We start from the raw sequence: 14,974 nt of genomic DNA, 5'->3' as shown, positions 1-14,974 counted from the left end.
CTACAGGAAGCAGGATCACAAGGCACTTAGGGGTGGGTCCTGTGATGGGTAAGGGTGACTGAGCCCACAGCAAGCTGGCCCCTCCGCACTCCCAGCCAAGGGTGGGAAGCAGACAGTCTCTGCATGGGTTTTCTGGTTCCCGGGTGCTCACAGGCTGGACTCCGCTGCTTGGCCAAATGTTTGCTGGAAACTTCTTTGATTATCAACCCATCAGAGAGAGGCACTGGGAGTCAGAACACTAGAGGTCTTGAATTAACGACTCCACAGATATCCTGGGCATCAGAAAGGTCACACCGGCATTGGCATCTACCCACTCAAGCACACAAACCAGATATCTACTTGGGGGTCCCAAAGGCCTAGGAGCCAAGCATTGTAAAAGTCAGAGCTTTACAGGCAGAGACAAGGCCCAGGGATCACTGTTATAGCCACTCCATATCACCCCCTGGAAAATGCTAAAACCCAGACTCACAGAGAGGAAGCCAGGCTGAAACCAGGAACAAGAAATATCAGAGAGTGCCCAACATCCAACACCACCTTCCTATGTTTCGCACTTTACAAAACCACTTTAGTGCTAGAGTCTTCCTGAAGCCCTGGAAGGTAAGTAGGGAGAGCCACCCAGTGTGGCCATTTTACAGATGAGGAAACTGAGGTCCAAGAGGAACAAATCTTGCCAAGATCATGAAGGCAACTGATTACAGATGTGGAGCTAGAATCTAAGACAAGGTATCCCTGCCCCGAAGATAGCTCCACCACAGAGACGTAAAAGAACACTGACAAGAATGGAGATGATGAGACCCTGAAAACAAGGTCTGACACTTCTCTAAGTGTCAGGGGGCCCAGTTGCTCTCACCAGCGACACCAATGCCGCAAGATACCAGAAGCGCCGACCGGTGGTGCATCTCGTTGATCTCTGCTGCCACCTAGTGGTGATTTCACAGTTTATACGCCAAGAGCCCTTTCAGGTGACGTGTGTGTGTCTGTGTGTGTGTGTCTGTGTATGCATATCAGGGTGTGTGTGTGTGTGTGTGCATATCAGGTGTTCTCAAAGAGAGATCCGTACTCAAAACTATTTTCATATGACACCAAGATGTCATCTGCCTTTTTACTCTCATTTTATCCCAAGTTCACAGTGGCGTTTTCAGAAAACTTCATGACAAGAGGTATCACAGCTGACTGAACACAGAAGCAAATATGGAATCCAACTGTCCTCTGTTTAAGCCAGGCATTAGAAGATTTCAAAAATGTAAAACAGTGCAACTCTTTTCATTGTTTGTTTTTGTTTGGAAAAAGTAACTGTTTCATTAAAATATGTGATGCTAACATTCTTACTATACTTTAAGCAAGTACTTTTAAAAAATCTGTTTTTACTGATGGCCAAAAAGCACATGAAAAGATGCTCAAAATCACTAATTATTAAAGAAACGCAAATCAAAACTACAATGAGGTATCACCTCACACCAGTCAGGATGCTGATCATCAAAAAATCTACAAACAGCAAGTGCTGGAGAGGGTATGGAGAAAAAGGAACCCTCCTACACTACTGGTGGGCATATAAATTGGTACAATCACTATGAAGAACAGTACAGAGGTTCCTTTAAAAAACTAAATATAGAACTACAAGATCCAGCAATTCCAATCCTGGGCATACATCTGAAGAAAAACATAATTCAAAAAGACACATGCAGCCCAAAGTTCACTGCAGCACTATCTACAATAGCGAAGACACGGGAGCAAACTAAATGTCCATTAACAGCGGAATGGATGAAGAAGATGTTGTATATATATGTGATATATATATACACACACAACAGAATATTACTCAGCCATAAAAACTAAAATAAGAACACTTGCAGCAACATGAGTGAACCTAGTGACTAGTACACTAAATGCAGTAAGTCAGACAAATATCATATGCCAGCGCTCATATGTAGACTGATAAAAATGACACAAATGAACTTATTTACATAACAGAAACAGACTCAGAGATCTTGAAATCAAACTTATGATTACCAGGGGGAAAGAAGAGGAGGGATAAATTGGGAGATTGAAATTAACCTACACACAATACTACGCATGGACTTCCCTAGTGGCTCAGACGGTAAAGCATCTGCCTACAATGCAGGAGACCCGGGTTCAACCCCTGGGTTGGGAAGATCTCCTGGAAAAGGAAATGGCAACCCACTCCACTATTCTTGCCTGGAAAATCCCATGGATGGAGAAGCCTAGTAGGCTACAGTCCATGGGGTTGCAAAGAGTCGGACACGACTGAGCGACTTCACTTTCTTTCTTTCAATACTACATATAGCTACATATAGAATAGACAACTAATAAGGACCTATTGCATCTCACAGGGAACTCTACTTAATACTCTGTAATGACCTATATGGGAAAATAATCTAAAAGTAAGAGTGGATAATGTATACATATAACTGATTTATTTTGCTATACACCTGTAACTAACACAACATTCTAAATCAACTATACTCCAATAAAAGTTTTTTTTAATTATCAGTTTTAGTTTCTGTAAATATTATAATCTACATTAAAAGATCCCTTGCAGCCCTCCATAGTTTTGCAGGGTGGAAGGACCATGGTGGAGAACCTCTTGGAGAGTAACAGTCACTGGCATTATTTTCGCTGTCCCCAGGAAGGTAAAAGGGCAAGTTTGCTGTTCTTCAAGCCCAGGATGCAGACACCAGACCTGGTGCTCGACATTAAATTCTGTCTTCAGCCTCCCTTAAAAATGGAATTTCACTGGTAAACATATTGCTGATGATGACACAGAATCAGCCTGTACTCAGTTTCCTGAGGGCAGGCTAGGTGCCGGGGTCACCCACCACCTAGCACAAGCAATAGGCGGAGTCAGATTCAACACATGCTTTTTGGGGTTGAGTGAAAGAAAGGCTAATATGTGTGGACTAAGGAAAAACCCCAAACTGTTGGCCCCAATTATTTCCCAATATTATCTCCTCCAGGAGAACCTAAGAGGAAGCGAAGGCTATTTTCTGGGGACTACTCCCAGGACTGGCTACATACAAGATTTGTCTGGGTTGGGGTCAAGTGCTTTCACTAGGGTAGAGCTGCATCCTTTCCCAGCCCAGGTGTGCTTGTGTGTGTGTGTGTGTGTGTGTGTACGCAGAAAGTGTGCTTCAGGCTGTGGATAACTGGCCCGGGGTGGACAGGACAGGGAGGGCAGAGGAAGAGCTGTTGCTCAGAGCCTGGGTGAGCTTGGCCAGTGCAGCCGAGCCAGCAGGAGCCTGAGAAGCAAGTGCCCAGTACAGAACCTGACTCTGAAAATAAATGTACCTTTATTATTTTTTTAAACACAAAATCAATATACACTCGTTAAAAAAAAAAATGTAAATGCTATAATGGTGCACAGAGAAATCATCATTATCATCAAAGTTGAAATGGAAAGTCTTCCCCCAGTTTTGTATTTCCAAAATAGCCACTATTAAGTTTGATGTGTCTCCTTCTAGATTATTCTCAATATCTATGTAATTATCCATATTTAAATATTATATAACATATTTTAAAAAATAAATAACATCACACATTTTATCCTGTTACTTTGTTTTTGCACTTAATGTACTGTGAACATCATATTTCCATTTTAACTTACCTCCTTCAATCATGGAAAAGAGCCAAGATGATCAAGAGACCCTGGGACAGGTGCTACCTGAAGAAGGCTATTATGGATCTCAGCTCATCAGGACACCCAAGAGAATACCCCAGCTGCCCCAGTGAATACAGCACTACTTCCAAACAAACTGGCAATCAGCAGCAGCACTAGGCAATGATCCAACTGGGGAGGACTTAATTAACATGCTCTGGGTTGTGTGACAGGAAACACCTCAGGCTCCCCTGGTAATGGACCAGATGTCAGTCATCCTCTTCACCAGCATCCACAGTGCCTGCCCAGCTCAGTGATGCATGCAGACCCAACTCACATGTAAACAGAACTGCCTGTCATACTCCAGAGCAGAAGAACCAGGGGGGACCCTCATGGCTGTCCCCAACATCAAGGACAGCATCATAATAGAGTAAATGCTCAAAAATGTTTGATAACTGAAGGACTGAGAAAGCACCCTGGTGTTGGCAGGATAGAGAGTTTAGACCACAGCCCGTAGAGCTGCCTTAGGATGCTGCAAGGCCAGGGGTAGTAAAGGAGAAAAATCAAGGAGACCATACTAAGGGTTTTATTTCAAGCAGGGAACCCTTTGCTACAGTAATAGGATAAACTGACTAGACTGAACATTTCGACTCTGCACCAGAGCCACGGTTTGTCCTGGCACTGGATTTTCAGAGACATGCTCTTAATCACTCAAGGGGGATGGGGAGCTGTGGAGAAATCAAGGAAGATCTTTTCAAGGGGGGAAAAACGGGTGGGGGGTTCGGAATCTAAGGATACCTTCCCCACTGGGGTTTAGCTGGGAACAGACGCATCAGGCTGGCTGATGGTAGCTCCCCAGGGTACCGTGTTGAGGATTCAGAAGCTGCATTCATTTTAGGAGGAAGGGGCTGCAGGACTGACGAGGGAAGTCTCTGGTGGGCACAGAAGCGAGAGTGACGTCATGGACACATAATAGCAAAAAAGCAGTGGTCTCCCCACGTGGTTCCAGTGAGAAGTCAAATTCAGATTAATGACATCATAACGGAAATCAGACTGTGGATCAGGAGTTCACTTTGTTCTGTTTTGCTTTCCACGTGAAAAGAAGGCCCAGAGAATGCCTGCCCCACCTGCACTCAATGCTGGGCATGAAGGGATTTCGAGGTGAGCCCAGCTGGCTTAGGGTGAGCGCAGAGGCCTTTTCTCTCTTCGGTCAATTCACCACCGCAGGCCCTGGAGACGCCGCCACCATCAGCGCTGGCTGTCACAGAATGAGGTCCTGGTCAGGTGATGCTGGCCCTGGGGAAAAAGGAGGAAAGGTTAAGACTGTCATCTCACTGGAGTTATCAGTCAGCAAAATCTAGGAATCAAATTGTTTTTGTGAAGAAACACTGGGCAAAGCATTACCACGAGAACAGACTGGGGAGGTTGTCCAGGGTTGTTTTGTAAAAGTTCAGTGAAAGGCATTGCTGGGGGAAAAAGATGTATCATCTTGCCTTGAAAATGAAATTGTCCTGAAACTGAGAGAGGGCCAGTGACGTTCGAATGTCACGGCAGAGGGTGGGCCAGCATCATTCCAGAAATCGAGATAGACAGCATCCCACCACTTGTTAGGAACTACAGGGCTCCCTAATTCTCTAATTGCCTCACCCCACTCTGTTCTCAGTCTAGGCTACAAGGAGGGAATTGGCTACCTTGTCTTCAAGGCATGGCTGCTACTGCTGCCAGAGATCTCAGCGCTACTTGGTAAATTCAGATCCAGGACTTGTTGAAGGGCCTTGGTGTTCTTGGGTTACAGCAGGAAGCTGAACTCTCTGGGTGAGGCTTGTTCAAGATGAGGCTCCAGAAGAGCCCCTGGGAACACCCTCCTCCACCTGAGAGGCACTAGCCCCACCCACCCCTAAGCAGGAAAGACACACAGACATTTGTGCCCTTTGTCCTATCAGAGCATTTTCAGAAGGAAAAACTTCCAGTCACTGCTTTGAAAGGCCAAATCCAAGACAATCAGGATTGGGCTTGCTGGAAACGTCTTCCTTCCTCCTGAAGTAGCCAAACCAGGGTGGCCGCGAGTGGCAGGGGGCCATGGCTCAGGCAAGTGTCCAGCAGCTCTGGGATCTGTGAAGCCTTGGCATTAAAACCCTTTGCAATTGAAGTTTAATGACATGGAAAAATGGTCCTGAACTATTAAATGGGAGGAGTGAGCTATAAAACATTGCATAACATTGGATCCCATTTGGGGGATAAAAAGAAAGTTGGAAGAATATTAACAAGGCCATGGGATTAAAGGTATTTTTATTTTGTTCTTTTTATTGGCATTTTCTATGTTTTCCTACATCAAAATGCATTGATTTTATGATAGGATTTTTTCAAAGTCACTTTCATCTGTTAAAAGGGGGATGTGGCCAGTATCTGAACACAGTTTTAAGAACCAGATTTATCCTCCCTGTCCTGAACATGACCCAAGTACAGTGACTCTTTACCCAGGGTATTTAAGTATGCAAAATGTGTTGTTACCCTTTCCCTTTTGTAAGAGAGGGCGAAAAGCCAGGAAGGCTGTGGACGTAGGTGTTTTAATAAAAAGCTAAAGCATGTGACTAAAGCAAGCATCCAGGGCGGGGCCTGGGCTCACCCTCATCAGCCTCATCCATCCTGCCTGTCCCTGGCTCTAGGATATGGCTCCATCCATACATCCTAGCTTGGCTCTTATACAGGACAGGCAGCAGATAGGTTGGCTAGGCCGTCCTAGTGAGGACCACCCTTCCTAAGAGAATCTGCAGTCGCCATGGCTGAAACAAAATAGGCTCTTGTTTTCCAGAAAATTCAGTGACATCCCATTTTGTCTTCTGAGCTCTGCAGATAACTAGTTTGGGGCTAGAGAAGGGGAAACAAGGGAGAAGAAGAAGAGGAGGAATTGAGGGGATATTGGAAGCTGATCACCCATCTACTTGATGTTTCTGTGGGAACATTTGTGTGCCAGATTTCGTGGGAAGCACTAGTGATACAAAGGTGAAAAAATAGTTATAGCTCTCCTGGAACTTTCAGCTGACTAGGTAGCAGAGCCTATAATAGGCGTTCTTCCTCCAGGCTGAGGCATCAGGGCAGGCTTCCTGGAGGAGGAGGGTTCTACACCAGGGTCTGGATCACAAAGAGGAGTTGGTAAGGCCAAGGACAAGAGAAAGGTCTAAGAAGAGGGTGTCGGGTTGGGAGAGTAGGCACAAAGGCCCAGAGGCAAGAGTGAGGATGGTATGTTTAGGATGCTGGCGAGGACGAGGGCTTTAAGGACTGACACTTAACCTAGAGGGCAATTGGGAGCCACTGAAGGCAGTGGAGCGAGGGAGTCACTTATTCAGACGTCAGTTTTCAGATCCCTTTGGTTGCTGCTGCTACTGCTGCTAAGTCGCTACAGTCATGTCCGAACTTTGCGACCCCATAGATGGCAGCCCATGAGGCTCCCCCATCACTGGGATTCTCCAGGCAAGAACACTGGAGTGGGTTGCCATTTCCTTCTCCAATGCATGAAAGTGAAAAGTGAAAGTGAAGATGCTCAGTCATGCCGGACTCTTAGCAAACCCGTTGACTGCAGCCTACCAGGCTCCTCCATCCATGGGATTTTCCAGGCAAGAGTACTAGAGTGGGGTGCCATTGCCTTCTCCTCCTTTGGTTGCAGTGAACTTTCTACAATGAGAACAGGAAAAAGAGAGCGTGTGGGAGACAGGGATGGTGGCAAAGGCTGTTCTTTAGGAGCCTATTCAGTAGTGAGGTGGAGAGACGGTATAACAGAGGGTGGGCACCCTGGTTTGAGACCTCTGTCTTGGGTTACTGAATTTATATGGTGAAGCTAATGCACTCCTCTCCAAGGGCTGAATGGGAGACAGACAGGTGAGCTTGCTACAAACAGGTAAGTTCTGTGCAGCCTCAGTTACTGACCACAACCAGCCATAGGTGGGCATTTCAGAAGAGCTTTTTGATGACAAGAAGGGTGGCAATTCTAGTCCTGAACTAAAACAGATCAAACAGGAAGCAAACAACAGAGGGAAATTTCCGAAGTCCACACCATTTTCACCGCAGAGAAGGGGATTTAAGCTCCGGGAGGGCACAAGGGGCAGGGAAAGAGATGCACTGACCTGGCGCTCAGGAGCTGGTCACCACGTGGTCCCCACGGATCGCCTGCAGCGAGAGCTCGTACCCAAGGAACATGGCTGCGCTCATGGGGAAGCCCCGCACGGCATTGACCGTGATGCCTCTGAAAAACACCTTTGGCGGGAGGCGGGGTTATCACAGGACACTGACCGGCACCCTCCTCAGGCATCCACACCTCCGCCCTCACCCACATCACTTCCGAAGGCACATTTCTTCGCAGTACGCATGCGCTAGACACTGTCCGCTCACAGGTGAACACCACGTACGCTTGCTTAAAACCGTGCGCTCTCTCAAGAACATGCGAACACATGCTTGGTTCTGGGACTGCAAGTTACAGCTCCATACGCTCTGCAGTGGTAGACAGAGCACCAGGCCCTGACCAAGCACTGTGACCGGTGCTTCGCAGGACGTCCCAGACGGGGCAGGGTCGGGGGAACTCAGGCCGTGCTGCAGACGGCAGATGCGGAGTCCAGGCACAGCTTTGCCAGTCAGCAGCTATGTTACCTGGGAAAGTGGCCAAGGCTCTAGAACTCGATTTTCCCAACGGTTCAGTGGGGTAATTGACCTCCCACTGTTGTTGAGGGAATAAATGACATGTTGCTTTTAAAGGTGTTTTCACAGTGCCTGTCCTATAGTAAGCACTCCTTAACTGTTGACAAATCACACCACCATCCTTATTATCAATAGTGTGTGAAATCACTGCTTCATACAGAGTAACAGCCCTCCACTTCCCTCATAAATATGGATGCTGAGGAGTATTAGTACGAGTGGCCTGTACTGAGCTGCTAAATCCTGCCTTTAACACAAGAAGACTGGACTTGTCTCCCCTAGGGAACATGGTAAGGTGCTTCCCTTCCACCATGAATTTTCCTGCCTGGTGCAGGGTAAACATTGACCTACGTGATGCGGTCCCAGCCCTTGGGAAGTTTATAACCTACTAGGGGACATAAGCCCCATTCAGGAATAATTGCAGTATAACCTAGAACATGATGAAAACAAATAAGGGCCTTGGTGAGTGGTGGTGTGGGGAGGTGTGCTAAGCTTCTTCAGTCATGAGTGACTCTTTGTGACCCTATGGATTGTAGCCCGCCAGGCTCCTCTGTCTATGGAATTTTCCAGGCAAGAATACTGGAATGGGTTGCCATTCCCTCCTCCAGGGGATCTTCCCAACCCAGGGAATGTACCCGAGACTCCTGTATCTCCTGCATTGGCAGGCAGGTTCTTTACCACTAGCGCCACCTGGGAAGCCCCAGGGTGGGGAGGAGTTGTCATTAAATGTCTTCTCTGGGAAGAGATGACACGTCTGAAGGCAAATCACTACCCACACATGAATGACCTGAGAATTGTCAGGTTTAAGAAGTAAACCTGTTAACTGATGCCTGTATAATTTACTGTTCACAGATTAGATTTGGTACTATAATTTTCAGAAGGTAAAAGTCCAGCGTTTTGCATGTCCCCAGTTTCCTTAGTTGGACACTGGTGTCAGGGTAGGTGCAGACCACTGTCATGGGCCAGGACATCAGGTGATATCCCTTCAGGAGAGGTGTCTGCAGCGTGGTACTCGTGGAAGCCTGGGACATGCAGGTTTGTCAGGAAGGAGTGAGAAGGGCCTCAGTATACCTGGGGTTGGGGGGGAGCCTTGGCCCCAGGAAAGGGAACTGATGGGCCAAGATCTGCAGAGGTGAGCAAGTAGCCAAGACAAACAGTGAAACGTTCAGGTAGGGGGCAAGCAGGCTCCTTGTAACATTAGCACTCTTCTCTAATGTCTAACCTTTCTGGAATTCCACAGTGATGGAATTCACCCAGGGTGACTGAATAACAACAAAGAACTGGGTCAGGCTCTGAGAGGAAAATTCCATGCTGGGTGTACACAGAGGCTCCCGTGTGCACCTCCACAAGGTGAGGCAAGCCAGACAGGACCCAGCTTGGAGTGTGATCCTCCTCTCCTACGGCACTGGGTCATGCGGGAGCTGTGGGCCACTTCAGACAGCCAGAGATGACCTCCCCCCAGCTATGGCCTGCTCTGCTGCAAGGCCCAAAGACAGGAAGCAAAGTGCAGGCCTGCTGGCTTTTACCCTGGCTTTTGGAACACAAAATCACTAGACAGAGTCTTTCTCATGAATCCTCAATGGCTCCCCACTTCCCAAGATCAAGTCCATACCCTTCCCTGACCTTCCAGGACCCACATGCTCCTTGCATTTCTCTGAGCTGCCTCTTAGACTTGACATTGTGGGCAGTATATTAGCCTGCCATTCCTCTTACTGGGCTAGCTCCCTCCCACCACTGAGCCTCTTCTTGTCCCTGCTGCTGGAATGCCCTCTAGACTCAGTTCTACCCTCTGGTAGCCCTGCCATGGCCACACCAGGTAGGATTATGACCCACTGCCTTCTGTGCCCTCAGTATCTCTGCCATCACAGCCCTTCTCACATCATCCTCCAATCACTTGTCTATACACTCATTAATAGTCCTAATCAGAGTCGTGAGAGCTGGGCTATGTGTATGGCTCCCATTTGAATCCCCAGCACCTGCACTGTGCTTGGCCTAGAAGATCCTCTATAAATCTTATTAAATGAATCAATGGCTAGTTGGATGGGCAGATGAATGAAGGAATGAGTGAATGAACACATGAACAAACTCCTTAATGAGAAAAAAGAACAGTCTCTGAGCCAAAAGAGTCCTGGAGGTGGTTGTGGTAGGGGGATTCCTAGAGCAGAAGAAAGGCTCCAGATCCCCAAGTGGCAGAACCAAAGAGCAGCCAACCCTGATGCCTCAGGAAGTTTGTCTACAATGGTCCTCTCCATCTCTCCTTAGAGTCATCCAGTCTCACCTCACTGTCCTGACCCCCCTCAAACAGTCACCCCTGTGGAGCTAGAGGACATCAAGTCACTCCTCCAGCTTCCTTATTGCAGATGACAACTCTCCAAATGTGAGCCATGGCCCATGTGGCTCAGGATGATCCTCAAAGCAGGCAGAGAATGGATCCCAAACTACCCCACCTTTCTACCATTCTGACTTGGGGCTGCCCCCAAAGTCCATGGGCTTCTAGTTCCCCCATCATCAAGACTGCTTTCCTAGTAATCATTGAGTTATAAGGGGCTACTAAAATTGGGCACCATCATCTTTATTTCACTCCTTTCCAGTTCTTTACTACACCGAGTTCTTCTTCCATAGGGAAGTGAGAACAGGTTGCAGCCTCAGTGAGCAGCAGCAGAACTCTTTGGGAATGGGGACTCCATAAAGCCAGCTCTAAGCCCACTGGGGCTGGAGCCTACCCTAGGCTTTAGGAAAAGGTGCTCTTCCTGCTGCTGCTGGGGATCTGATGGTGAGCCCACCCAACTTTCCAGGGCTGTATAGGATTTTTTTCATGTTACTATGTATGTTTATGTGCAAACACTTATATAAACACATGTAAATATATATACGTGCATATATGCTTGCACAGTCTGTGAATATTTTGAAAATATATCATGAGAAACTCATAACAGTGATTGCCTTTGAGAGAAGACTGGGGGTCACAGGAGGAACACTTGGACAGTATATCCTCTTATACCTTTTGAAGCTTCCTATGTATTTTTATGTTATAAATACTATAAAATTTTTAACCAACTAATAAAAATAATTAATCTCCATCAATGATGTAGTTAATCAACTTTAATATTGCTATTATGACTTAAAACCTGTCTGAATATACTCTGTGGGTCAGATACTTTTGAGATTAAAAACTCAATCACCTGACCTCAGTTATTTTCTAGGACTTTGCTTCTAACAACACAGTAACATTTTGTAGTAAATGAAATCAGCAATGTATTTTGCTTCTGCAGACTTTTTGGAAATGTGACACATTAATATTTGGGAAAACAGACTGTCTCAAAAACTGAGCATCTGTTTTGAATCTTTCTTATATTTCCCTCTGTACTTGTTGGTTGCATCACACACTGTGTTTCTGCTAAAAAAATAAATACAAAAGACAATTGATTCTATATCCAATTATGATAACAATTCTCAGTAAAGTGGGTATAGAAGGAATATACCTTAACATAATAAAGTCACATATAACAAGCCCACAGTTAACTTCATCATCAGTGGTGAAAGCTGAAAACATTTCCTCTAAGACTAGGAACAAGACAAGGAAATCCACTCTTACCACTTTTATCCAGCATAGTATTGGGAGTCCTAGCCATAGCAATCAGAGAAGAAAAAGAAATAAAAAGAATCTGAATTTGAAAAGTGGTAAAACTGTCACTGTTTACAGAAGACGTGATACTATACAAAAGAAGTCCTAAAGGAAATCCACCAAAAAACTATTAGAATTCTCCAATGAATTTAGTAAAGTTGTAGGATACAAAATTAATATACAGAAATTTGTTACTAACAATGAACTAACAGAAAGAGAAATTAAGAAAACAGTCTTTTTTACAGTTGCATAAAAAATACACAGAAGTAAGTTTAACTAAGGGGGTAAAAGACTTGTACTTGGAAAACTACAAGACATCAATGATGACACAACCAGATAGAAAGATACACTATGCTCATGCTCATTAAAATACTTCATATTATTAAAAAGACCAGACTCCTTAAGATATCTACAAATTAAATGTGATTCCTATTAAAATATCAATGACATTTTTCACAGAACTAGAACAAATCATTCTAAAATTTGAATGGAAATACAAAAGACCCAGAATAGCCAAAGCAATCTTAAGAAAGAACAAAGCTGGAAGTATCATGTGCCCTGCTTTCAAACTTACTACAAAGCTACAGTAGTCAAAATAGTATGGTACTGGTACAAAAACAAACAAATAGACTAATGGAACAGAATAGAGGGCCCAGAGATGAACCCACACTTATATGGGCAATTGATCTACAACAAAAGAGCCAAGAATATAAAACGGGGAGAAGACAGCCTCTTCATTAATGGTTTTGGAAAAACTGGACTACTGTCTCACACCCTATATAAATGCAAAATACATTAAAGACTTAAATATAAGACCTGAAACTATAAAACTTCTAGAAGAAATCAAAGGCAGTACATTCTTTGACATCAGTCTTAGCAATATTTTATGAGCAGTCTTCTCAGGTAAGGAAAACAAAAGCAAAAATAAGCAAATGGGACTATATCAAACCAAAAAGCTTTTTCACAGTGAAGGAAACTACCAGCAAAATGAAAAGGCTGCCTAATGAGTGAGAGAAGATATTTGCAAATGATATATCTGATAAGAGGTTAATATTCAAAATATGCAAAGAACACATACAACTCAACATCAAGAAACCAAACAACCTGATTTAAAAATGAACAGAGGACCTGCATAGACATTTATCCAAAGAAGACATACAGATGGCCAACATACACATGGAAAGTACTCAACATCACTAATCATCAGGGAAATGCAAATTAAAATCATAATGAGATAGCACCTCACACCAGTCAGAATGGCTATTATCAAAAAGGCAAGAAATAACAAATGTTGTCAAGGATGTGGAGAAAAGTGCTCATAATGGTAAGTTGGTGCAACCATTACGGAAAATAGTATGGAAGTTCCTCAAATAAATTAAAAAACAGAACAACCACGCAATCCACTAATTCCACTCCTGGGTATTTACATAATGAAATAAATGAAAACACTAATTAGAAAAGATATATGCACTCCTATGTTCATTGCAGCATTATTTACAATAGCCAAGATATGGAAGAAATCTAAGTGTGTATCAATTGATACATGGATAAAGAAGATACATATATATGCAATGGAATATTACTGCCATAAAAAGAATTAAATCTCGACATTTATGAAAACATGGATGAACCTAGAAGGTATTATACTAAGTGAAATAAGACAAAGACAAAAACTGTATGATTTCACTTATATGTGGAGTCTAAAAAACACAACAAATGAACGAGCATAACTAACCAGAAACACAGTCATAGATAGAGAGAAAACAGGTGGTTGCCAGAGGGGAAGAGTGTTGAGGAGGAGAGAAATAGGTGAGGGAAATTAACAAGTACAAACTTTCAGTTACAAAATAAATGAGTCATGGGTATGAAAGGTACTGCATGAGGAATAGAGTCAATAGCTATGTAATATCTTTGTATGGTGACAGATGGTAACTAGACTTATCATGGTGATCATTTTGAAATGTACAGGAAAATCAAATCACTATGCTGTGTACCAGGAGCTAACAAAGTATTGTAGGTCAATTATACTTCTAAAACAAACAAACAGAAAAAAACATTAGATTTGTGGTTACCAGAAGTGAAGGGTGGTGAGAGGGGAAATTAGGTGAAGGTGGTCAAAAGGCACGAGCTTTGAGTTATAAGATAAATATGTACTAGGGATATAATATACAATAAGATAAATATAATTAACACCATTATATATCATATATGAAAGTGATTGAGAGGAAACCCTGAGTTATCATTATAAGGAAAAAAATGTTTTTCTGTTTTTTAGTTTTATATCTGTATGAGATGATGGATGTTCACTAAACTTATTGTGTTAATCATTTCATGATATATGTAAGTCAAGTCATTATATTGTATACCTTAAACATCCACAGTGCCGTACATCAATTATATCTCAATAAAACTGGAGGGAGAAAACTGAAGTGAGAATTCTAAGATGTCAGAGTGGAAAATGTCAGGACTCTTTGTCTCCTAACCTAGACAACTATTACACTGACAGAATTTGTCTGATGTAACTACTTTAGAACTCTGGAGTTTACTGAAGGCTTCCAACTTCCAGGGGAGCATTCGGGAAGTTGTTAATTTTGGTCAATGTTAGCTTTTAGCACAGTAGCAGCTACCTATCCCCCACTCCGGTCAGCTGTGCACATGTTTCTGGAGCAACCTGCACACAGCTTGCAGGAACCAGGGTGGGCAACGAAAACCTTGTCCTCGGAATATATTGGACGTCTGTGTCTGGCCACTGATTGCTGTTTCTGATCACAAGGTGCAAAGAGGAAGACAGTCATCCTTGTTTAACATCCTCCTGCATTTTGCAAGCCCCTCCTCCTCTGGCTGAAGTGATTAGCAGGGAATTTAAAGGAAGGGTGACCCTTTTCCCTTCATTTTTCTCTTTTTCCTCTTTTGAAAGCCAGACATTAAAGGCTAGGAAATTCAAAAGCAACTGCACCTATGGGGAAAATTAAAAGTGACCGTGCATGCCCAGGGAAAGGCGCAGGCTCAGAAAAAACTTGAGAAAAGGTTTAAGAAAACGTTAAGTTTAA

General features: G+C 44.0%; 1 protein-coding gene across 1 annotated transcript in view; it reads right to left on the bottom strand.

Annotated features, from left to right (window-relative positions):
• Positions 1-4,174: 4,174 nt before the first annotated feature.
• Positions 4,175-14,974, bottom strand: part of SLC25A48 (solute carrier family 25 member 48) — a 41,951-nt gene continuing 31,151 nt past the window's right edge. The window contains exons 7-8 of the mRNA XM_065935464.1: positions 7,735-7,864; positions 4,175-4,909 (exon numbers count right to left, since the gene is read on the bottom strand). Coding sequence (XP_065791536.1) covers positions 7,742-7,864 — 123 coding nt within the window. The 3' untranslated portion in view covers positions 4,175-4,909; positions 7,735-7,741. The remainder of the gene's footprint in view (positions 4,910-7,734; positions 7,865-14,974) is intronic.

This window comes from Muntiacus reevesi, chromosome 1 (genome assembly GCF_963930625.1).
Source record: "Muntiacus reevesi chromosome 1, mMunRee1.1, whole genome shotgun sequence".
Taxonomy (NCBI): domain Eukaryota; kingdom Metazoa; phylum Chordata; class Mammalia; order Artiodactyla; family Cervidae; genus Muntiacus; species Muntiacus reevesi.
This window is presented reverse-complemented; position numbering and strand designations above follow the sequence as displayed.